At 41.5% G+C, this 24,709-nt stretch overlaps 2 protein-coding genes across 2 annotated transcripts; one reads left to right on the top strand and one right to left on the bottom strand.

Moving 5' to 3' along the window:
* The first annotated feature begins 30 nt into the window (after positions 1–30).
* Positions 31–12,110, top strand: LOC135539678 (caspase recruitment domain-containing protein 19-like). Its single transcript, XM_064965717.1, has 6 exons — positions 31–116; positions 7,727–7,866; positions 8,309–8,465; positions 8,640–8,705; positions 8,819–8,884; positions 9,314–12,110. The coding sequence occupies exons 1-6, from the start codon at positions 59–61 to the stop codon at positions 9,421–9,423; spliced, it is 597 nt and encodes a 198-aa protein (XP_064821789.1). The 5' UTR covers positions 31–58; the 3' UTR covers positions 9,424–12,110.
* LOC135539679 (ninjurin-1-like) lies at positions 11,044–23,091 on the bottom strand. Its single transcript, XM_064965718.1, has 3 exons — positions 22,904–23,091; positions 14,312–14,555; positions 11,044–12,926 (listed from the first exon to the last, which is right to left on the bottom strand). The coding sequence occupies exons 1-3, from the start codon at positions 22,946–22,948 to the stop codon at positions 12,784–12,786; spliced, it is 432 nt and encodes a 143-aa protein (XP_064821790.1). The 5' UTR covers positions 22,949–23,091; the 3' UTR covers positions 11,044–12,783.
* Positions 23,092–24,709: the final 1,618 nt, after the last annotated feature.

Here is a 24,709-nt window from a genome sequence, read left to right as displayed (position 1 = left end):
CAATGTATCAGGCATTTCCGGGAAAGTTATAGCCACTCCCTGCAGTGCTGTCGTGATAATGGTCTCGAAGAGGGAGGGGCCACTCAAAGGAAAGAAGGGACTCCACACAATGGGAGGTTTGTAGGCGACTTCTTAAACTATAGTACTGCTGTGTTTCTTGTTTGTTTTGCCATGGGTATGTGTGTTTTGTCATTTACACACACACACATATTGTCGCTGCGCTTGAACAATTAAGAACCCCGTCTGTCTTTTCGATAGTTTATGGTGGCTATGGCACTTTCAACTTCTGTTTTCTGTCGGGCTAACAGAGCTTGATAGCCTAACCTTTTGCAAAGTGTAGTGCTCCCGACAGCTACGTCTATTTCAAGCAGCATAGTTTCCGATGTTAGGCTACACCTCGTGCCCGCCTTTGACCTAATGTAACACGACATCACCAGTTGCTGTATTCTACTACCCGTTGCCACATTGTAACACATCCCATATACTGTACGCCAATGCCACTGACAGCGCGAGAAGTTTTGGACAGATACTTTACTAGCAATTATGTAGGCAGACCGAGCTGAATTCAACAAATTGTCTGAAAAGACAATTGTATAGCTACTGACACATTTGATCTTTTTCAGCAGTCGATGTTTCCATCAACTTGTCCAGTGATTTGATTTGTTAGAAAGTTCGTATAGAAAATAGATGCGACAATTGCCTGCTAGAGTGCGTTGCCATCTAACTATCTCGTGTCGATAAAACATCTGGACGTCATGACGTCACATCTACCGTTTATAATATTTCGCTGAAACCTGGTGTCGAATGAAAATGTAGTGTTTGAAGTGTTTACTTTGCCCATTTTAGGGAAATTGCGAATTAATAAATTGACGATAGCCTATATGCCCTCCCATCTATATTTTTCATGTCTCGGAGACAGCGAAAACCACCATGGATAGAATGCAATAATTGACAAATATTTTCCATATACTAATAATTCTCATGTGCCAACGTATAAACCGCTGTTCATGCCATGGTGAAACTTGTACTCCTGTAGATCTGAAATAATTGGACACGGTGAAACATGCCAGCCAAGCAGAAAAGCAAGGGGAAGCAATTCCGGCATTCTTGGAAGTCAGGACAATCTTTGTCCTGCAAAGAAACATACATTTTATGGTTGAAAAATACTATGTTGCAAGCAGCAGACTACCTTAAATGATTAGGCAATAATCATTTATTCAAAAAACACCTTATCTCAATTTTTCGCAATAACGAAAGTTCAACAAAAGAAAAATCGGCCCCTGACAAACGATTAAAAATGTCGATCTTTAGGAAATGTCTCACGTGTTTCTTGCAACATTGGTTTTGTCGAATAAACCTGGGTCAATGGGAAACCTGCCTAGTGTAGCTATACAGTTTATGCGAGACGTGTGATAACTATGGTATTGTGTTTAGATTGAAGAAAGTAATAAGACTGCAACGTAACTAAATGTGGAAAAAGTCGAGGGGTCTGAATTCTTTCCGAATGCACTCTACCATATAGGATAGTTTCCAAAATCGAATACAATTTTCTATTGGATTCTAATGGGATATTTGTATTGGTATCCAACATTATTGTTTTTGACTACCGCAACTACAGAAGAGCTCGCTCTCCCTGCCTTTTTCATTACTTCACGATCAGAGCCGCTTGCAATGATCAGGTAGGGAGAAATAAGATTTTCAACATTTTGATGTCTTATAATTATATAAAATATACTGACATGGTTTGCGTTTTCAACACCACCATAGACTGTCAGTCTCGACAAACAAACACGCCCCTCCCTACCTTGTAGACATACCCAGTATCGAAGGCTTGGCTTGACAATCTCTGAATGTTATTCAACTTTTTGGTGTATTCTAACATATGTCTCTTTCATTAATCGTATTGCTTTTCCCAAGTTTTGGATTGGTTGATTGTTATTTGTCAGTAAAAAACAAACATATACACAACATTTTAAATGTGACCGAGATTGCATTGATATGTACTGATGGTTTTGTCACAAAATGTTGCTTGGTTATAGAGCATATGGCCACTGGTATTGATTGGCACGTGCGCTGATGAGATTATTATGGACAAAAGTGCGAGATTATTTTTATTTGTCAAATGGCAGCCAAGCATCGATAATCATGTCACTAGAATAAGACTTGATATTGAAAGGAGCATCAACCTCATCACTGTGGACTTTCACTACCCTGTGGAGTGATTCCCAATTTATTTCGTTTCCTAATAAACTGCATGCTTTCCCATAATGTGGTGCCATTTTTTATTAGACAATTTACTCGCATACAAAGGTTGGAAACCTGTTGAATGTCAAGCTATTTTGAGGCTGCTGGAATTCTATTTGGACGAACGTGGGCACGCCTACAGGAGACTTTTCAAGTTGCCTAATAATGTTACAACATTTTGACTGGTTGTGTTTATGCCACATATAAAAGAGAATACATTTTTAAAGAAAAAAAGTTAAATTAGAACTATTTTGGCTATATTGAAGGTTCTAGGTGCGGGAGGAATATACGTTTAGATTGGAGAAGATGCAGAGCGTGTGTTAAGCTTTTTACTGGGCCTTTCTAGACCTTATAAACTGATCCAAATCGAAGGAAACATTCAAATCATAGGACTTTTGCGCCCTTAGTCAAATGACATTTTCACTGTAGGCTAGAATGTTGCACTCACTTGAAAACAATGACGCAATTATTCCTTGAAATTGTGCTGTTGTCGGCTAGTATAGGTAGCATAATTCTATTGTCCCGAAACAAGATCAATAGTGGAGATATTTGAACTGTGTCATGTCTTCACTGTTCTTTCATGAGCCATGATGCACCTTGCCGCTCCACTATCAGCTATTCCTATTTGTTCTTGTCGATTCATATTTCAAATGTATGCAGCTTTGGATGTGTTTGTGTGGTATTTTTAATTTAATTGTATCTTTATTTTACTAGGCAAGTCAGTTAAGAAAAAATTCTTACTGCCAATGACGGCCTAAGAACAGTGGGTTAACTGCCTGTTCAGGGGCAGAACGACAGATTTGTACCTTGTCAGCTCAGGGGTTTGAACTTGCAACCTTTCGGTTACTAGTCTAACGCTCTAACCACTAGGCTACCCTGCCGCCCCATGCTAATAAGCCCATTACTGATCTGGACAAATGATCCACCTACCACTGTTGTCACTATGAACGGTGGATTAAGGGCAGGGTAGGACGTTAGACTGGTAGGCAATACTAACTTGTGGTATAGTAAAAAGTTAGAACATGGAAAATCGTCGTGCGCAAGGGAAGGACCAAAACACCTTGATATTATAGGAGAGGTGCATGCAAGCGGACGAAGAAATGTGTCTAGGGTGGAATGAATTATATAGTAACACCTGCAAAAGAGTGAATGTAAAAGAGCCCCCCAAAAAAACCATCCCCAAAGCCAAGTAAAATTGGATCTGTTCCCGAAATCCATTGTAATTTAATCACTTTTTGATAGCATCCCCTTTGTTTTAAACACAACTTTCCATACATGTGTTTGCCCATTGAAGAGGTGGTCAGAAAGTGACTTTTTAGACATCAATGACAAAAGATAAATGTGCTCAAAGTTGACACATTTTGCATATGCCTATCCCACCATACATGAGACAACCATGTCTTCATCACTGGAAAATATAAACGTTTGATATAATATCAAATGTTACAAACAATTCTGTCACTATTTTATTGTTTTTTGAAAAACATGTTTTTTTATATATAAAAATGGTTTTAAATCTTGAACGTCATTTATCTAAAAACGTGTAAACTCCGATTTAAATATGGCATATGTTGAAGCTTAGACACTATTTCACATCTGAGGTTTCTGTGTTGTGCCCGCCATCTGTTGAGAGACAACGTGCTCTTGAATACAGCGTGGGTGTCATTTCAATCATAGAAATTGATTCAGACCCTGTCCCTTCAGACTAGAGGTAGACCGATTAGGGCCGATTTCAAGTTTTCATAACAATTGGAAATTGGTATTTTTGGGCACCGATTTGCCTATTTTAAAAAAAAAAAAATTATTTAATAACTAGGCAAGTCAGTTAAGAACACATTCTTATTTTCAATGACGCCTAGGAACGGTTTGTTAACTGCCTTGTTTGGGGGCAGAATGACAGATTTTCACATTGTCAGCTAGGGGGATCCAATCTTGCAACCTTACAGTTAACTAGTCCAACGCAATAACGACCTACCTCTCTCTCGTTGCACTCCACAAGGAGACTGCCTGTTTCTCGAATGCAGTAAGCCAAGGTAAGTTGCTAGCTAGCATTAAACTTATCATATATAAAACAATCAATCATAATCACTAGTTAACTAAGCATGGTTGATGATATTACTAGATATTATCTAGCGTGTCCTGCGTTGCATATAATCTGACTGAGCATACAAGCATCCGACTGAGCGGTGGTAGGCAGAAGCAGGCACATAAACATTCATTCAAACAGTTTTGCCAGCAGCTCTTTGTTGTGCGTCAAGCATTGCGCTGTTTATGACTTCAAGCCTATCAACTCCCGAGATGAGGCTGGTGTAACTGAAGTAAAATGGCTAGGTAGTTAGCGCGCGCTAACTAGAGGGACGGAAGCTATACTGTTACACTGGCAATACTAAAGTGCCTTACAAGAACATCCAATAGTCAAAGGTTAATGATACAAATGGTATAGAGGGAAATAGTCCTATAATTCCTATAATAACTACAACCTAAAACTTCTTACCTGGGAATATTGAAGACTCATGTTAAAAGGAACCACCAGCTTTCATATGTTCTGAGCAAGGAACTGAAACGTTAGCTTTCTTACATAGCACATGTTGCACTTTTACTTTATTCTCCAACACTTTGTTTTTGCATTATTTAAACCAAATCGAACATGTTTCATTATTTACTTGAGGCTAAATTGATTTTATTGATGTATTATATTAAGTTAAAATAAGTGTTCATTCAGTATTGTTGTAATTACCATTATTACAAATAATTCTTAAAAAATCGTCCGATTAATCGGTAGCGGCTTTTTTGGTCCTCCAATAATCGGCATCGGCGTTGAAAAATCATAATCGGTGGACCTCTACTTCAGACCACTGCAATTTAGCTGGTACACACACCATTGACATTTAAATTGAATTGAAATTGTATCTAATTAATAATAATACAAAGATGACTGCAGGCCCACCCACCATCGCATCTAAACTTAAATGGTTATGTCCATTCTATTATATATATTTTTTATGATTGCAAAAGGTTTCCTATGGAGGATTGACAGTATAATTTAAATCAACAGATATTCCTATTTTAAGTCAATATCCTCTCGTGTGTGGACCTCCCTATCTTTTTGTAAACATTTTTATTTTATTCTTATATTAGTACATTTTATCAGCCAAAACATGACACCCGTGCTATATTCAAGAGCATGTTCTGTCTCAACCGATGGCGAGCACAACACAAGAACTTTAGATTACGTGAACTAGGGACTAAGCTACAACATATGCATACATGAAAAAATAGGACTTCACGCATTTTTAGATTATTGACAAAGAAAAAGAACAAACGTCATTATATACATAAAAACATCTCCATAAATGATTAAATAGTTTGACAACCCTGTTTTTAAGCTTTTAAATCATATCAATCTCAACCATTCATATTTTCCAGTGTCTCATGGTATGGTGGGGTATCCAAAATGTGTAAACTTTGAACACATATATCTCTTGAATGATTTGGCATTCATTTCCAAAAAGTCACTTTCCGAGTATTTCTACAATGGGCAAATACACTACATGGCCAAAAGTATGTAGACACATTATCGTCGAACATCTCATTCCAAAATCATGGGCAATAATATGGAGTTGGTCCCCCTTTGATGCTATAACAGCCTCCACTCTTCCAGGAAGGCTTTCCACTAAACGTTGGAACATTAGTGCGGGGAGTTGCTTCTATTCACCCACGCGCATTAGTGAGGTCAGACACAGATGTTGGGCTTGGCTTGCAGTTGGCATTCCAATTCATCCCAAAGGTGTCTGACGGGGTTGAGGTCAGGGCTCTGTGCAAGCCAGTCAAGTTGTTCCACACCGATCTCAACAAGCCATTTCTGTAGTGACCTCGCTTTGTGCACAGGGGGCATTGTCATGCTGAAACAGGAAAGGGCCTTCCTGAAACTGTTGCCTCAAAGTTGGAGGCACATAATTGTCTAGAATGTATGCTGTAGCATTAAGATTTCCCTTCACTGGAACTAAGGGGCCTAGAATGAACCATGAAAACAGCCCCAGACCATTATTCCTCCTCCACCAAACTTTATAGTTGGCACCATGTATTCATGCAGGTAGCGTTCTTCTGGCATCCACCAAACCCCAATTCGCCCATCGAACTGCTTCCACTGCTCCAGAGTGCAATGGCTGTGAGCTTTATACCACTTCAGCCAATGCTTGGCATTGCGCATGGTGATCTTAGGCTTGTGTGTGGCTGCTCTGCCATGGAAACCCATTTCATGAAGCTCACAACCAACAGTTACTGTGCTGACGTTGCTTCCAGGGGCAGTTTGAAACTCTGTAGTGAGTGTTGCAACCGAAGACAGACAATTTTTACGCGCTACATGCTTCAGTACTTGGCGGGCCCATTCTGTGAGCTTGTGTGGCCTACCACTTCGCGGCTGAACCGTTGTTGTTCCTAGACGTTTTCACATTACAATAACAGCACTTACAGTTAACTGGGGCAGCTCTAGCAGGTCAGAAGTTTGACAAACTGACTTGTTGGAAAGGTGGCATCCTATGACGGTGCCACATTTAAAGTCACTGAGCTCTTCGGAACGGGCCATTCTACTGCCAATGTTTGTCTGTGGAGATGGCATGGCTGTGTGCTCGATTTTATACACCTGTCAGCAAGTGTTCAAATCAAAAGGGGTGCTGTAAAAAAGTGATTGAATTCAAATGGATTTACCCTACAGCTTAGCTTATGCAAAACGCTGCCATATATATGTCAAGTTGCCGGTGGTTCTACAAAAACAAGAGAAAATTCAGAAAGATGTTAATAAAATCCATGTTTTGTATCAAGTGAGAAATGTCTCTTGCATGTATGTAGATCTTTGTTTTCGTGGCAAAGTGTTACGCGCTGTCGTGTACTTCTACAAGTGGCCACGGCTGCGTCGCATAGAACCGACCAGTTCCTGCAAAGACTCTGGGAAATGCTAGATGTGTGGCAGTTAAGATGGCAAGGAACCTCCTCAGGATGTACAAAACATGGATTTAATGAATGTCTTTCTGACTTTTCTGTGGTTTTTGTAGAAACCACCTGCAACATAGTTATGACATATCCCGCGTAACCGTAGCTACGCTGGCACCTGATCGTCTTCGGTAGCCTATACTTGCCTCTTCAGACAATTTGTTGAATTCATTTCTAGCAATCTGTAGGTGGTGCCAGTGAGGCATCATGCATATGTATTTCACCCCTAGAGTTACTACATGCACTTGGCTATTTTAGGACGAGCAATGTTGAGGTCGACCTCCTGGCATAGCTTTCCTATTCTTTTAAAAACTTTCAAATTCATGCATATTTTTAGCCTGTTTTGAGATTTCGCTTCCCTTGTTTGTTTGTTGACATATCCTCATTATCAGCAAGTGAATCCTTACTTATCCTGGACCTAATATGAACTGTGTTCGGTGCTAATCATTTGCCATTTTAATCATGTTGTGATTCGTTCCCACGTGACTGTCAGACAGTTTCCATGACCAGCTATTGGAGGACAGTCGGTTCCTCAGGACAGACCGTCGACTGGACACAGAACTAGTGGATAAGCTCATCCTGCAGCTCAACAGGATCTACCCACAGATCCTCACAGACAAGGAGGCCACCAAAGTGAGTAACTTCCTCTGGACAAATTAGTTTGACCCAAGGTCATTTGTAACTTCCACATGCAGAGCTCTTTGCTCTAAGAGATGTGTCCTACTGAAATGTAGCGAATGACTGCTTGTTCAGGCAGCTGTGGTTTCAAGCAGCACTTTGTTACATCTACACTATTTTAACTCAATCTAAGCATCCGTTCCATTTCCAGACTCTGTTGAACAGACCACTTGAACATTAATTTAGTTCCAGAACGTGCAGTTAGTCAATTGGTGGCCCCTTGTGGCCAACTGTAACAAAAAAAAATGTCAAATTGAGTAACAGGCTAGGCGTGCACAGGACATTCATTTCTGGATTTCAAAGGTAATCACTTACATTCAGAGAGAGAGAGAGAGAGAGAGAGAGAGATCGAGGTATTCTACACACCTGGAATTCTGAATATGATATGATGATCCAGTTTAGGGACCTTGATGTGCCCACCTGCGTCCGACTGGCCGAGCTCCTGGCTCACCTGCAGGGGAAAGGTGAAGAGGCCTGCCGGGAGTTCTACCGGGCGCTTCACCTGCATATGGAAGAGGTGTACTTCAGCCTACCAACACGCCTCCGCCTCAGAGGTTAGTCCCTCCGCCCTGACAGTCAGTCATTGGAGAGCTAAGATTTGCTCTCCTTATTATTCACATGAAAATGTTTTAGTCTTTTTCTGTACACTACTGATGGTGTATTTGCATCAAAAAACCTGCATAAATGTATTCGCCAAAATCACTGACATTTTGTAATCCCTTTCCCAGATTCTGTAGACCCGTTCACGATTACAGCCTCACCCACCCAGCCGAGATATGTGCTGAACGACCGAGGTACGCATACACACAGAAAGCTGAAACTCTGTCACACATACAAACACGCGTACTGTAGACACACATGCTGTACATACCTTTCTTTCTCACAGTCTCCTGTTCTCTCTCTCTAGGTCCTCTGTTCTTCCTGAGTTGTTTTGGTGTTGCGGTGGGGATGGCTCTACTGTATTACTATGGCGGTGAGTACAATAAGGCCCTTCCATTTTTTTCTTTCTTTCCCCAAAGAAAAAAACCCCAGAAGTCATTATGTCGTATGGCTTTTCTGTACTCCTAAACGGATTATTTTGAAACCAAGCTAAGCTTAAACATTGCATCTTCATGTTGTGCCACAAATCAAGCTCCACATCAAACTTGATTTTAAAGGGTATTTAAAAATCGCAACCCACTTTGAAGTGTAACAAACAAGAAGTGGTGAACGGGATGAATGAAAGACACATAAAAACCCTCCATGGTGTCTGCTCCTCTTGACGGGGCAGACTATTCCGTAACGCACAGACCAAATTTGTGTACACCTATTCTGTTTCCTTTAGGTTGAAGTTGTTGGTCTTATCATGCTCAGTTGTCAGGGAATAAAACAAAGTGTAAACCGTCCATGTGTTGTCCTACAGAGGCCAATGTAACAGGGGGAAGCGGGGCTCTTGGCATGGCTGCTCTTGGACTGGGCCGACGAGCCAGAGAGGTTCTCATATGGTACGCTGAAGACCCCATCAGGAAGTAGTCTGTGTGTCTCCACTACCACAGCAAAACAAGCACTCCAAAGGTGTTTCCGGACATCCATAACACACTACACAAATACCCTTTTCACATTACCATGCCAACCTGAACCAAACTGTGCTGGTTAACTGGGCCAGTTGATTACAGCTTGGTTTGGCTCAGTTCAGTTTGTCTCAGTGGTGTGAAAAGCCATGGGATTCTAACTTTGTACATACTGTGTATATAGCAGTCTGTTGGCTTTAGGAATCTTGAGAGGTTTATTGGACAATTTGTCATATAGCAACTGGTTTTCTTATGAACTTTCATTGTCTTCATAATGGTTAGATATTAGACATGCATCTTCTCTGGTGAAAGGGACTATTATCACACTAATGCTCTGTTACTGAACAGCATCTTGTCAAGAGCCAGCCTCCTTCCCTTGTTCATTTGGTGTGGTTTGGACACCGTGTACAGAAACCAATAAACCAGACTCACTTTAAATGAACCTTTCTGACTGAATGTGTTGTACTACTTGCAGTATGCTCAGGAGATTGACGTTAGGAAACATCAAACGGCAAAGGAGGGTATTTATCAAATAGGATGTTTATTTGTTTACTTGGCTTACTGAAGGAAACCAACCAAGCACTACGTTTTATTGCAATTTGAATTGTAATATCATCTCTGTTATCAGGGAGGATCTATAAATGGAAAACATGAATGATATATATATATATATATATATATTTTGTTATCAGACACCCTTACAGTAGTGAGTGTATACATTTCATACTGGTCCCCCGTGGGAATCAAACCCACAACCCTGGTGTTGCAAGTGCCATGCTCTACCAACTGAGACACACGCTCTACCAACTGAGCTACAACATGTTGTTCGTCCGGTGTTTTGTCTTGGATTAAATGTCTACGACATGATGTCTTTCAATTTGATCAATCCAGGTCCACTATGCTTGTAGCTAGATTAATGTGTGACCCAACCATATCAGAGCAATTGTAATATGTTCACTAGAACTATCACATTATAGCGGTTGATTACACTCTTTTTGAGTGACAATAGTACTAAGTTACTGTTTTTGACAGTGTTCATGTTGTTTTTATTCCCACTGAAAAGCCCATGTAAAGTATTAGATTTCAGGTCTCAGCCGTGTTTCACCTCTGTCTGTTTCTCTCTCACTTTTCTCTAATGTTATTAAGTGTTTTCAAAGTTCTCTCTAACACAGTGTGAAGCCATTGTTCACTAACTTTCCTTAATCTGTGCTTTGTTTGGTACGAGAATATGGTTCATGGGGGAAGTAGATTATAACGGTTATAAAGTTTTATAGTAGGGAAAAGTATACTATTAGATACACATGTAGCCTACCTGATATATATTCAGTGTGTAGACATATGAGACTGTTGTCACAGCTCCATCTACTCTGTGAGGAGAAAATCCCAACTCCCATTTAAGTCATATGGACATCAATGCACAGCTAAGTGGTTTTAGTGGAAGTTATGCTTCTCCCCACATTCTCTTCACTGCCTCATTCTCACAAGTGCCATCATTATGATTTATATAATTGTATGACTTTTCACTATTTACTGTTTTCAAGCCTTTCTATGCGTGGACAATACAAAACAATATCTGGACAAATTGTTAGTTTTCATTTACAAACTTCATTTCAGAATAGTACAGTTTTCTACTGCATACAGTGCAACAAACAGGGGCTAAAATATGATTTGGTCCTTCATTTAAAAAAAATAGAAAATGCCTTCAATCATAAAAATATATATATATTGGCAAAGCTTAAGGTCTAAACATGGCATGAAATATTATATATATATTTTACACATAAATTGTGATGGTACATACTGTACGTTGCATAGATCTGAGATCACATATAAGGCAGCAGGCAATGTCTGAATGTCCGGTTGTAAAATTCAAGTAACTTAACATGAGAATTTTGTGTAAAAATCCACTAATTACCAACATTTTGCAACGCTAGATCAGTGGTTCACAAACTCTTCACACCCCTCTTGTTAGCGGAGAGAACATTTAGCAGGTTTAAAGCATATTTCCTGCAATTCTATACACTCGTCAAGCCTGCCCAGGGACTGTGGTTGAAAATTAGCCGGCTGGCTAAAACCGGCACTTTTACTGAAAACGTTGATTAATGTGCACTGTCCCTGTAAAAAGTAACTCGACTCAACATGAACACACAGAATATGTAGGAAATGAGCTTTAAAATGGCGGCCATGGAGGGCGATATTTTTGAGAGGCATTTAAAAGCTAATTTCCTACATTCTACACATTTTGCCGTATCTTGTGTGTGTTCATGTGATAGCAGAGTGACTCAAACATTACAACAAAATCAATGGGCTAAAAAACACAGCAGCTGGGTCTGCAAAGTTTGAGTATTTCTAGAACAAAGTTACCATGACAACAGATATGAGATACTTTAGTGTATGTGGACACCCCTTCAAATGAGTAGATTTTGCTATTTGTTTGCCAGTGACAGTCTCTCTCTTCTCATTCAAATATTTGTTTTTAACATAAAGTTCAGTAAAAGACCCATGTGATTCCATTTGATATTGCGAGGGTTGTTTTGTTTGCTCATTGCGCTGTCTATGTGTCAGTATATTGTCTATAAAAGTGGATCCTCGTGATTGTATTGTTTTTCCCTTTTAGACCACATAGGCCTAATAAAATACTTCAAATGATAGGCTCTCTGTCTCTGTCTTTCTGTCTCTGTGTGGTGACTTAAAGAAGAGTAAAGGTAAGGCCTCAACATCCTGCTGAATTAACATCTGTCTGAAGATGTACATGCTAAAACTCACCACTGAGCTGTGTGTGTGTGTATCTAAAATAACCCTGATATGTACATATTTATAATGGCAATACATTAACACTGTTGGTCATTTGAACAATGTATTGCTCACACAAGTAATATGAAATATGAAGTGTGACAGGATCGTCATGAAGTAGGGTCAACCTGATTGTGACTGGCCGCTTGTATGAAAGGCCAGTGGGAATCCTGTATAACGAATCGATCCATTGTCTTTGGTGTCACGGAGAATCTGATGGAATACTGGATCCGTCAACCGCTCTTGCTTGTAAAGTAGCAGTGATTTGGTTTGTGCAGCTATGGCATTCTGGTATAAAACATTTACTTTAAGATTCACCTTTGTGCATTCTAACTGTAAGTCTGTGTACAATACATATGTTTATTAAACTCAAGTAACCTGACAATTTGACACTGATTACCAAATACTTGTATGAGCCTTTCAACCAAGGGTACACGTTGGCATATTATGTGTGTATTGTGCATATGACACCAGTATAATGCCTGTATAACTGTAATAACTAATGACCAGGGGTAAGGAGTGAGGGCAGTTAAGAGTTTTGATTGGGCTTTTGGACACCAAAGGCCGTAATAAAGACGTTGACTACAACGATGATGAAGATGAGTGCTGTGGCGATGTTCTCCATAATGTTCAGCTTGAAGTGGGTGCTCTCATCGTTCAGGTTCCACTTCACTGCAGAACAAGAGAAGAACACAAACATGTTGCGGATTAGCTTAGTGGCTCCAAGCAGGTCCTCAGCTCATAGAAAGCAACCAACAGAAGGAGCCATGTCAAAAGTTGTTTCTAAGACTGGGGCCCTGTTTGAATTCCCTAAAAGTGCATTCTTCCTCTTCCCCTTGACGTAATCCCTGAGTAGACAATATTGAACAAGTGAACTCAAGGGCTCCACCACATGGTGGTATTCACCTGTCCAGTCATTTCTGATCCTGCCTTCCTGTAGGAAGGAAAGGGGGGATACTCTGAATCAGAGAGGTGCAGGGGGCTGCCTTAATCGACATCCACGTCTTCGGGGAGCAGTGGGTTAACTGCCTTGCTCAGGGGCAGAATGACAGATTTTTACCTTGTCAGCTCGGGATTCGATCCAACAACCTTTCGGGTTACTGTGCTCTCTAACCACTAGGCTTGATGCACTTTTAAATAATCAGACTGACACCTGGCTTTTGAACCATCAAATATCCAGTGCCGTCATGTTTAGCTAATCATTATTGAACCATGTGATATCAAGATACAGCATTTGACATTTCCTACACTCAGGTGAATGGTTATTTAGGACATTAATTCTATGCCTCACTAGAAAGGAATGCCAATATGTTGTTGTGGGGGTTGTTGTGAGAGTTGAAGCCCAGTTAAGCATTTTTCACATGCTGACTCGAGGCACATCTCCTGTAACGTTAACAATTCTGCCTGAGGACATTAAACTGAGTATTCCTAATTTGAACCAACTGAGAGGAGAAATACAATGGATATACAAACACTGTCTCCAATGGTCCCGTTCTTTAACTCTCCCACCCACACAATGGGAGCCCCTGGCAGGGGAATATACGGACATTATAGCCAGGTACACAGACAATAACAGAGAGAGCCATTCAAACATAAAGTAGGGTCAGAAACATGTAGGGAGTTTATCTGTTCTTGGAGCTGAGGAGAAACGATGGCACCGTAAACCAAGTGTTTATGTCTCATCAATAGGGTCAGGAGTTTGTCAGGTCACATGGTCAGGAAAGACTCTTGGCCCCATGCCTCATCAATCTGTGGCTATGTCCCAATTATGCCTCCTTCCTCCCAAAGTGTGCATTTCCCTTAACTGATTTGAAATGAAATGACTGGAACAAGAAATATGGTGGAAACTCCTTTTAGCCCATGCCTCCGCCGATCCAACGCTTTTAGATTTGTGGAAAGTTTTAAATGACTTCACTCTTCAGGGGAAAGGAGTTCTTATTGGGTTATTGCGGTCAGTATGAGGAAGAGGACTGCTGGTTAGAGCCAGACAGGAGTGAACAAGACTTTCTTAATAGCCTCTGAGGGGATAAATAAAGTTGAACAGAACTGAGACCCACCAATGAAGATGAGCAGGACGCCCACGGTGATCTGCAGGATGAGGGATATGGAGATGAAGGTGATGAGGGGGGTGTAGAAGTTGAAGTCTGGACCCTGCTCCAGGACGGCCTTCAGCTGGGAGGCGTTGGCCATGAGTAACGCCACGTCCAGCATGCTCTCTGCTGCGCTCTTCTTATTAGCATACCGGTTCATGTTTATATGCTGGCCTTCCTGCCTCCAATTCCGGTGGCCTTGACGCCGTTCCTGGACATAGAGAGACTTAACGTCAGTACAACATAGACAGAGACCGATGACACGCCTGAACACAGAAGCTAACATCAGTGCACTATCGATAGCGACAGCAGACCAAGCCCCGGGAACCTGAACACAGGAGACTGACGTCAGTACACCATAGATATACAGAGATTTAACACTGGCACATCACTGTTAGGACTTAGTAGAAAGCTAGATTATATGAACACATGCTTATGCCTGCATTTAACTGATTTAACATGTATATAGCCATGTTATTACCTGGTACTCCTTGTATATAGCCATGTTATTACCCGGTACTCCCTGTATATAGCCATGTTATTGCCTGGTACTCCCTGTATATAGCCATGTTATTACCTGGTACTCCCTGTATATAGCCATGTTATTACCTGGTACTCCCTGTATATAGCCATGTTATTGCCTGGTACTCCCTGTATATAGCCATGTTATTGCCTGGTACTCCCTGTATATAGCCATGTTATTACCTGGTACTCTCTGTATATAGCCATGTTATTACCTGGTACTCCCTGTATATAGCCATGTTATTACCTGTTACTCCCTGTATATAGCCATGTTATTGCCTGATACTCCCTGTATATAGCCATGTTATTGCCTGGTACTCCCTGTATATAGCCATGTTATTACCCGGTACTCCCTGTATATAGCCATGTTATTACCTGGTACTCCCTGTATATAGCCATGTTATTGCCTGGTACTCCCTGTATATAGCCATGTTATTGCCTGGTACTCCCTGTATATAGCCATGTTCTTTTTTACTCTTATTGGTATTCTTTATTCACTGTGTATTTAATCCTTGTGTCACTTTCTATTTTTAACAACAAAAAAATGTTATCCTTAACTCTGCATTGTTGGAAAAGGACTAGTAAGTAAATATGTCACTGTTAGTCTACACCTGTTGTTTACGAAGCATGTTACAAATGACATTTGTTTTGATGGGGAAATATGGGGGAATTCTAGTGACTTCTGCAGTTGCTCTGCTGTGGTTCGTGAGAAAGGAAAGTGTTGTGGGACTTTTAACAGGAAGTGTGGCCATGCACATGTTTCTCACCCACCCCATAATGACCAAGTGAAAAAATGTTTAGCGGGAGGGGAATTCTGGCGATTTCTACAGGGACTGCTGTTCATTTGTGGGAAATGGCCATTGTTACGGTTCTCTGTGCACAGATAACTGCTCGAAAGGACAAGAGGTCTCGTGCCATGACTCCTCTGCAATTTCTTACCAACCAGGGTGTAACTACTGTAGCTGTCAAACAAGAGGAAGTTGGATAATATGAATGTAGAAAGCAGAGAGGTGTGTCATTGTGTCTTAAGTGATGCGGAAGCATGTTTTATGTGTGTGTACTGAACATGTACTGCTTGAGTGTATTGTAGAGCAGTAGTGAATACTGTTCAGTAACAGTCCATTTGTTGTAATTGTTAATTGTATGAAGAAACTGTAATTGTCGTATAATCAATAGCATGACAATGACTATTAATGTCAGAATATAGCAACGTTATCAAATGAGGAGGACTGAGGAACACCTCCTAAAGTATGTGCTACTATACTATAGTAATAACATAGTGTAGTACAGCAGTGAGGAGTGGAGAGGAGAGAAGCAAGGCCGGTCTAATGAGTGCCACTCATGACACATGTTTACCAACAGAGTAAACTCCAGGAATCCATTACAGCAGAACTGATGTCATGCTGTCTGCCTCAGTGGTCAAACAAATGACCGTGTCTATATATCTTGTCCTGTCTCAGCTTCCCGAAAGTTAGCATTTATTTCAAGTAGTTCAGAATGCCCGCTCCAGCTGTGAGCCAGTTTTACTCAGCTTTATGTTGCTTTACTTTCTCCACTAATTCAGAAAGGCATAGGGAGGGCATGACTGTACGGTGATGTAATTACATTGTTACGCCATTGGAAAAGTGGGCCCCTAACCCAAACATTACCCAGGTTTTTGTGTGGGTTAAAGGACAGAGTAAAACAGAGAAGCCCACATCCACATGGCCTCTTGCCACCTCTGAAAACACACAAAGCCCACAGAGGGGAAAAGTCTCCTTGTGACCAAGGCTAGCGATGACTGGACAGTTAGTTATCTCTGAGAAGCAGCCTGCTTTCCCTCACTGCCTTATCACCCTCAAATTCCTGCACTCATCTTTCTTTCTTTTGTTTTTTTTTTCCATTCCCTCTATCGTTCCCTTTCTACGGCCCTGTTTTGCAGGTGCCATTTTCCTCACTCGATCTTGTTGCCCATTTTTCTGCATGCCCTTCCGAGGGCTAGTTTCACATACTGCTGTGTACATGGCGACGTTCTAGAAATAGGCCTACTGAAAAGGGTGAACTTCCTCAAATTCCGTTTCTCATAGTCCATTACCTCCCCTCGTCTTCCTTCTTTGTTGTTCGTTTGGTCTGGTTATCTGTCCCACTCCCTCTCTCTCGGGCTGAGGAGGGACTCACCTCTACCGCTGATGTCCAGAGTGTTATAACATGCTGAGATACAGTACATGTCACGTAATTCCCTGTGACGGCAGACACCCTTCTTTTGCGGGATTGTTGAGTAACAGGTAGATCATTGTAGGTCTGAACAGACACTGCTGACTAGTCAGGTTTGTTACTCATGTAGAGATGGGTGTTCCTTTTAGCTCTTATATTTATTTTTTCTTCTCTGCCCTTGTTCATACACCGGCAGTACATCCACTGAACAACTGTTGTTGTTTGACTGTGAGCTTCACGTGGGCTCTTTTCCTGTTGCTTTTAACTAAACAATTAGACTCGACAATGAGCCTAAAGTCACAGGTTTTAGATGATCACTGATGGGTAAAAAACAACAACAAAGCGTGACGATCACAAGGCCAGAATACCAGGCCTTGATGTCACTTTGCTCACAGAGCAGAGCGGTCTCAGTCTGGACACCTCCTTTGTGTTGCTCATAGCACTGTTTCAGCCACTGTGTTTTAGATGAGGTGTGAAATTGCCTAGGTCATAAACAATATTGTGCTTCCTTATTTCTGGACTGTCTGAAATAGGCCTGGATAATGTCTTGCAAATGGGTTTTAAAAGCTATCAGACTGACAGGACACTGTTTGCTTTCTGATGGTGCCAAGTCTGGTTTCCTCAATATTATAAAAGGGGTACCACTGAGGTTGGTATTGGGAACTGTTCTCTTTACTATTTATGTAAATAATATTAGTCTATGTATTAAATCATGCAATATTCATCGGTATGCAGACAAAACGGTTATGTATGCCATAGCCTGGTCAACAGTGGATGCAATGTTGGAGCTGCAATCTGAATTTGTTGCATTATGGAAAGCTCTGGTTGATTTAAAACATACTTAATATGCTGTTCTCTAATTCATGGGAACATTTCTCAGGGGGCTACATATTCACTCGTTGGATGCCTCTCTTATCGAGCGGGTTCCCGCCTATAAATATCTCAGTGTTTTGGATTGATAAAGATCTAACATTTCAAAAACATGAGCTACTGAAAGAACTCTGATTTAAAGTCGTCTTTAAAAAAATTAAATGTAATAGATCTTGCTTCCATGAACAGAACGAAACGGCTTGTGCGGTCAACTTTCCTGCCAGTTCTTGACGATGGTGACATCGTTTACCGGACGGCAGCCGCCACTAAACCAGTGGGGACTTGGGGAATTCTACCGCTTTAATCCTCACGGTTATGACCTCTTGGTGTTGTGTAACGGGAGTTTAAGCAGTGACTGAAAAGTTAGGTGGTTCCTCCCTTAGTATCGGTTCACAAACACACGTTCCCTGGATACCCTCTGATTAAACGTTAAGACACACCAGTGGGAAATCAGTTACTGCTGGTGGTTTGATCACTGTGCTCAACAAAGTGGGTTACATTTGAAAATCATCAAATACATGAAACAATGTTAAACATTAAATGTATGAAACACTAAATATTTTTGGTTTTTCTAATTATTTGTGTTACATCAACTCATATTTAATCATGTTATCAGTAAATCCAACACAGGACATTACATCAACTCAATAATATAGAGTGTAGATTTGCTGTCTTCATTGTATCATGTAGATTCAACACTTATTTTGTATTTATTTTTTACATTGAACACTCTTCAGCTGTTAGACTGTTAGACTTCCTCTAACCGTGTTTAGGTTATAACTGAGTTATAAAATCACGCGTTGTCCAAGTTGCATGCAATAAGGAATTCCCCTGCTGTCGGTAGCCTAAGTCAGGGCAGGGCGCATGTTGTGGCTCCCGAGTGGTGCAGCGGTCTAAAACACTGCATCTCACTGCAAGAGACGTCACTACAGTCCATGGTTGTAATCCAGGCTGTATCACATCCGGCCGTGATTGGGAGTCCCATCTGGTGGCGCACAATTGGCCCAGCGTCATCCAGGTTTGGCCGGAGTAGGCCCGTCATTGTAAATAAGAATTTGTTCTTAACTGATTTGCCTGGTTAAAAAAAAAATGATGATCTCACCCCTAATCCTCAACAGGTGCGCTTTGGACTAGAATGAATGAGCTTATTTGATTAGCTGTAGGCCTTGTAGTAGAAACCCTGACCTATTGTCCCAAGGTTCGCGTGACAATGGTCTTTGAAATAGGCCTAAAAAGTGATCAAGCTTTGTTTAGGACAGGTTATGCTCTGTTGCCAAGTGTTAAAGCACCCTGCAGCCACTGATAATGTAATACAATTCCAATAATGTAATAAATATGCCGAATGCATAATGTAATAACGTTTTTTGTGTAGATTACTACATTATGTTGTGGGTAAGAGATATCCATGAATAGTGTAAAAACTTTATCCTATATTGTACTATTCCCCCCCCCCCCCCCCCCATGCATATCAAGTCTCATGCTTCAGTTTTTTTTTTCAGTAATAGCTGACTTCACACCAAACCACATTCCTGAACAGGAGCTTGAAACCTGACTTTCAAAATACACATTTGACCCCCAATACACACCCACAACCCCAGTCAGTGAGTCAGTCTGACTGTCTGTGTAAATGATGGCGAGAGAGTGTGTGCGTGCTTGTGCAATTGTTTTGTTGCAAACTACTACTAAAATCTCATATGTATTGCAATGTTTTTATAGATATAACCCTACGAACAGCATCACAAAATGGTTGCCTAAAGTGGTAAGGACGTTGTTTCATGGTCCCACAAAGGTTTAGTCTAGTTCCCGGTTTGTCCCAGGGACGTTCACAATAATGTTTTTAGGACATTCATGGGACGTTGTTTCACGGTCTCCTGGAGGTTTTTGAGTAGTTCCCGGTTTGTCCCGGGGACGTTCACAATAATGTTTTTAGGACATTCATGGGACGTTGTTTCACGGTCTCCTGGAGGTTTTTGAGTAGTTCCGGTTTGTCCCGGGGACGTTCACAATAATGTTTTTAGGACATTCATGGGACGTTGTTTCACGGTCTCCTGGAGGTTTTTGAGTAGTTCCCGGTTTGTCCCGGGGACGTTCACAATAATGTTTTTAGGACATTCATGGGACGTTGTTTCACGGTCTCCTGGAGGTTTTTGAGTAGTTCCCGGTTTGTCCCGGGGACGTTCACAATAATGTTTTTAGGACATTCATGGGACGTTGTTTCACGGTCTCCTGGAGGTTTTTGAGTAGTTCCCGGTTTGTCCCGGGGACGTTCACAATAATGTTTTTAGGACATTCATGGGACGTTGTTTCACGGTCTCCTGGAGGTTTTTGAGTAGTTCCCGGTTTGTCCCGGGGACGTTCACAATAATGTTTTTAGGACATTCATGGGACGTTGTTTCACGGTCTCCTGGAGGTTTTTGAGTAGTTCCCGGTTTGTCCCGGGGCGTTCACAATAATGTTTTTAGGACATTCATGGGACGTTGTTTCACGGTCTCCTGGAGGTTTTTGAGTAGTTCCTGGTTTGTCCCGGGGGCGTTCACAATAATGTTTTTAGGACATTCATGGGACGTTGTTTCACGGTCTCCTGGAGGTTTTTGAGTAGTTCCCGGTTTGTCCCGGGGACGTTCACAATAATGTTTTTAGGACATTCATGGGACGTTGTTTCACGGTCTCCTGGAGGTTTTTGAGTAGTTCCCGGTTTGTCCCGGGGACGTTCACAATAATGTTTTTAGGACATTCATGGGACGTTGTTTCACGGTCTCCTGGAGGTTTTTGAGTAGTTCCCGGTTTGTCCCGGGGACGTTCACAATAATGTTTTTAGGACATTCATGGGACGTTGTTTCACGGTCTCCTGGAGGTTTTTGAGTAGTTCCCGGTTTGTCCCGGGGACGTTCACAATAATGTTTTTAGGACATTCATGGGACGTTGTTTCACGGTCTCCTGGAGGTTTTTGAGTAGTTCCCGGTTTGTCCCGGGGACGTTCACAATAATGTTTTTAGGACATTCATGGGACGTTGTTTCACGGTCTCCTGAGGTTTTTGAGTAGTTCTTTGTCACGGGGACGTTCACAATAATGTTTTTAGGACATTCATGGGACGTTGTTTCACGGTCTCCTGGAGGTTTTTGAGTAGTTCCCGGTTTGTCCCGGGGACGTTCACAATAATGTTTTTAGGACATTCATGGGACGTTGTTTCACGGTCTCCTGGAGGTTTTTGAGTAGTTCCCGGTTTGTCACGGGGACGTTCACAATAATGTTTTTAGGACATTCATGGGACGTTGTTTCACGGTCTCCTGGAGGTTTTTGAGTAGTTCCCGGTTTGTCCCGGTTTCTCCTGTTTTTGAGTAGTTCCCGGTTTGTCCGGGGACGTTCACAATAATGTTTTTAGGACGTTCATGGGGCGTTGTTTCACGGTCTCCTGGAGGTTTTTGAGTAGTTCCCGGTTTGTCACGGGGACGTTCACAATAATGTTTTTAGGACGTTCATGGGACGTTGTTTCGCGGTCTCCTGGAGGTTTTTGAGTAGTTCCCGGTTTGTCCCGGGGACGTTCACAATAATGTTTTTAGGACATTCATGGGACGTTGTTTCACGGTCTCCTGGAGGTTTTTGAGTAGTTCCCGGTTTGTCCCGGGGACGTTCACAACAATGTTTTTAGGACATTCATGGGACGTTGTTTCACGGTCTCCTGGAGGTTTTTGAGTAGTTCCCGGTTTGTCCCGGGGACGGCCCAGAGGGCATTTTTTTTGGGATGTTCTCAGGATGTTTTGTCATCATCCCCTGAAGGTTCTTGTACCCGGCTTGTTCGCTTGTGTGTTTCAAAGAGCTGTCAGTCAAGGCAGGGTCATGAATAATAGCTCCCTGCCCATGTTCTTTCAGGCTTCCTGATAGTTAGAGATGAGAGAAAAGGTACAATATCTTCCATTTTTAGCTTGATAATAGTGAACAAATATTATGGGTAATGTTTTGGTAATTCAAAATAATGTTTTACTTGGAAAATAGGATGACTGTGCGGGATATTTAACACTTTAACACTGTGTTATTTCTTTTTTAAACTGTGTGTATAAATCAATTTAATTAAGATAAAATATCTGAAATAAATATCAGATAATAAAGGCCAGTATCATCTTATTTACTTAAATAAAAGAGAATAAATAATCTCAAACTGCAGCAGTTAAATGATTTGCGCTCAGAAGCCAGCACCAACACGCTTCACATTGAGCGTGGGAAATGAGCTCTACAAAGTAAATCGTATTATTACTATTAGTATAAAGATAGAAAAAACACATGTAAAAGCTTAATTAAATAAAGGAATATTCGTGGGAATATAGCCATAATATACACAAGAGACAGGAGAATGGAATATATTTGAAAAGCCATTTATTTAAATAAATTGAAGCAGCCTCCATGTGCGAATGCTATTTTTCAAACATTTGGATATTTCTTAGTGTCTATTGTGCAAATAATGTTATTTTTTTATTGGAGAAAGAAAACAAGTAGGCGACCAGTAAGGTCGGACGCGCAACTGCAATGTGTTTCACCTGCTTATATGTACATTACATCTGAAACTGTTCTTTAGAGATTGCAACCCTTCTGTCCCCACGCACAGTGTGTTTAGGGCTCCATCTACGTTCATTCCTCCTGGGCCTATTGATCCAGTGCTGGATGCGTACCAAAGGCTGCTTTGTGAAGACATATATCTAAGGTAGAAGCCTCTGTCCCTTATGCCAGAAACATCTTTACCCACTCGGACAAACATGCCCTTAAATCTCCAGAATGACACCTCTATTGTCATCCACCTAGTGGACAAGGTAGGTGCTGTTAATGTACAAGATTACACTGTCTGAAGTACTCAGGCAACGAAATGATCAGACGTTCTATAAGACTCACTAAAAAAACACAAAACAGCTTTTGGCTGTAATCGAACAGACTTTCTGTCACTGAGGGTATGTGCAATGGTGATCTCACCAAAAAAAACTTACCTCTTCGTCGGCATGTCCGTTCATTTCCATGATTTCAGTCGCCATATTTGCCTCTTAACTATTGAATTTGAAATAAAGCGGGTTAAATTTCAAAAGTAATGTGGGAGTTCGTGTCGTTGTTTCGCTGCCAGTGTCCGCCAGGTCTGTCGCTGTGTGAAATAAAGACTAAGATGTGGAAGAGTGCCCACCACCCGTCAACGAGGGGCGTTTCCACACCGGGGCTCAGGAACTGAAAGTAGATCCAGAATCGTCATGTTCTGATCTATAAGGAGAGCCCCTTTTCATTTGGAATGAGAAACAAGAATTTCACAACATAAAATATGCAATAAAGGGTTTTTATGAAATTATGTAAATTGTAATTGATCTGATCATTTTCAAGCCTTTCAAACTTTGGTTTACTCTGATATGTATAGCTTTTAACAAAATATCTTCCTAAACACCATGTCAACATCAATTGAATAGCCTAAGGCTTATTTTCGACTGTAACACCAGTGTTACACTATTGTATAGGATACAAGGGAAATTGTGTTTTCATAGCACTGACAGAGAGAACTTGTGAAGAGCAGAATCAACAACAACTTATGCATAATCTCATACTGAACAGTTGCTTTGTGAAAAGGTGTTAAAGTTCACTGTGAACCATTTTTATGTAAATGACAGCTGAAAAGTATAAGTGGCCTGCTTGGCTTTGGCCTCAAGTGAGACAGGGGGTGCCAGCCCCCAAATGGAAACAGAAAGGTATTTTTAGGTAAAGCACTGGGGTAAATCCTGTATAGAAATGCACCATAACTGTTGTAGAATGAGTCAGAATAATGATCAAATTTTCAGTGCTGAATGGAGGTGCCACATTGCGTACATCTTCAGAAACAACACCTCCACTATGTTGATTCTCATCATAGGGGCCCCACAAGGGTGCATGCTCAGCCCCCTCCTTACTCCCCTTTCACCCATGACTGCGTGGCCAAGCAAGCCTCCAACTCAATCATCAAGTTTGCAGATGATACAGCAATTATAGGCCTAATTACCAACAATGACAAGATGGCCTACAGGGAGGAGGTGAGGGCCCTGGCAGAGTGGTGCCAGGAAAATTACCTCTTCCTCAACTTCAACAAAATGAAGAAGCTTATCGTGGACTTCAGGAGACAGCAGAGGGAGCACGCCCCTATCCACATAGGCAGGACCGCAGTGGAGAAGGTGAAAAGTTTCAAGTTCCTCGGCGTACACATCATTGACAATCTGAAATAGTCCACCCACACCTCAGGAGGCTGAAGAAATTTGGCTTGGCCCCTAAGACCCTCACAGACATTTACAGATACACAATTGAGAGCATGCTGTCGGGTTGTACCACTGCCAGGTACTGCAACTGAACCGCCCGCAACCACAGGGCTCTCCAGAGGGTGGTGCAGTCTGCCCAACGCATCACCGGGGGCACACTGCCTGCCCTTCAGGACACCGACAGCACCCGATGTCACAGGAAGGCCAAAAAGGACATCAACCATGCAAGCCATGGCCTGTTCACCCCGCTACCATCCAGAAGGCGATGTCAGTACAGATGCATCAAAGCTGGGACCGAGAGACTGAAAAATTGCTTCTATCTCAAGGCCAACAGACTGTTAAATAGCCATCACTAGCCGGCTACTACCCGGTTACTCAACCCTGCACCTTAGAGGATGCTGCTCTAAGTACGTAGACATGGAGTCACTGGTCACTTTAAAAATAGAACACCTAGTTCCTTTAGTAATGTTTGCATACTGTATTCTACTGTATTTTAGTCAATGCCACTCCGACATTGCTTATTATTAGATT

Source organism: Oncorhynchus masou, chromosome 5 (assembly GCF_036934945.1).
Source record: "Oncorhynchus masou masou isolate Uvic2021 chromosome 5, UVic_Omas_1.1, whole genome shotgun sequence".
In the NCBI taxonomy this organism is placed as follows: Eukaryota; Metazoa; Chordata; class Actinopteri; order Salmoniformes; family Salmonidae; genus Oncorhynchus; species Oncorhynchus masou.
The sequence above is the reverse complement of the archived record's forward strand: the minus strand, read 5'-3'. Positions and strand labels throughout refer to the sequence as shown.

What these genes read in the sequence shown, in the direction of transcription:
- LOC135539678 (XM_064965717.1), top strand. Translation starts at nt 59, where the DNA reads ATGGTCTCGAAGAGGGAGGGGCCACTCAAAGGAAAGAAGGGACTCCAC. An exon ending in GGGACTCCACACAATGGGAG is followed by an intron (nt 117 to 7,726) that starts GTTTGTAGGCGA and finishes CGTGACTGTCAG; the next exon opens with ACAGTTTCCATGACCAGCTA. An exon ending in ATATGTGCTGAACGACCGAG is followed by an intron (nt 8,706 to 8,818) that starts GTACGCATACAC and finishes CTCTCTCTCTAG; the next exon opens with GTCCTCTGTTCTTCCTGAGT.
- LOC135539679 (XM_064965718.1), bottom strand. Translation starts at nt 22,948, where the DNA reads ATGGCGACTGAAATCATGGAAATGAACGGACATGCCGACGAAGAG. An exon ending in ACGGACATGCCGACGAAGAG is followed by an intron (nt 14,556 to 22,903) that starts GTAAGTTTTTTT and finishes CTCTATGTCCAG; the next exon opens with GAACGGCGTCAAGGCCACCG. An exon ending in CGTCCTGCTCATCTTCATTG is followed by an intron (nt 12,927 to 14,311) that starts GTGGGTCTCAGT and finishes CTTGTTCTGCAG; the next exon opens with TGAAGTGGAACCTGAACGAT.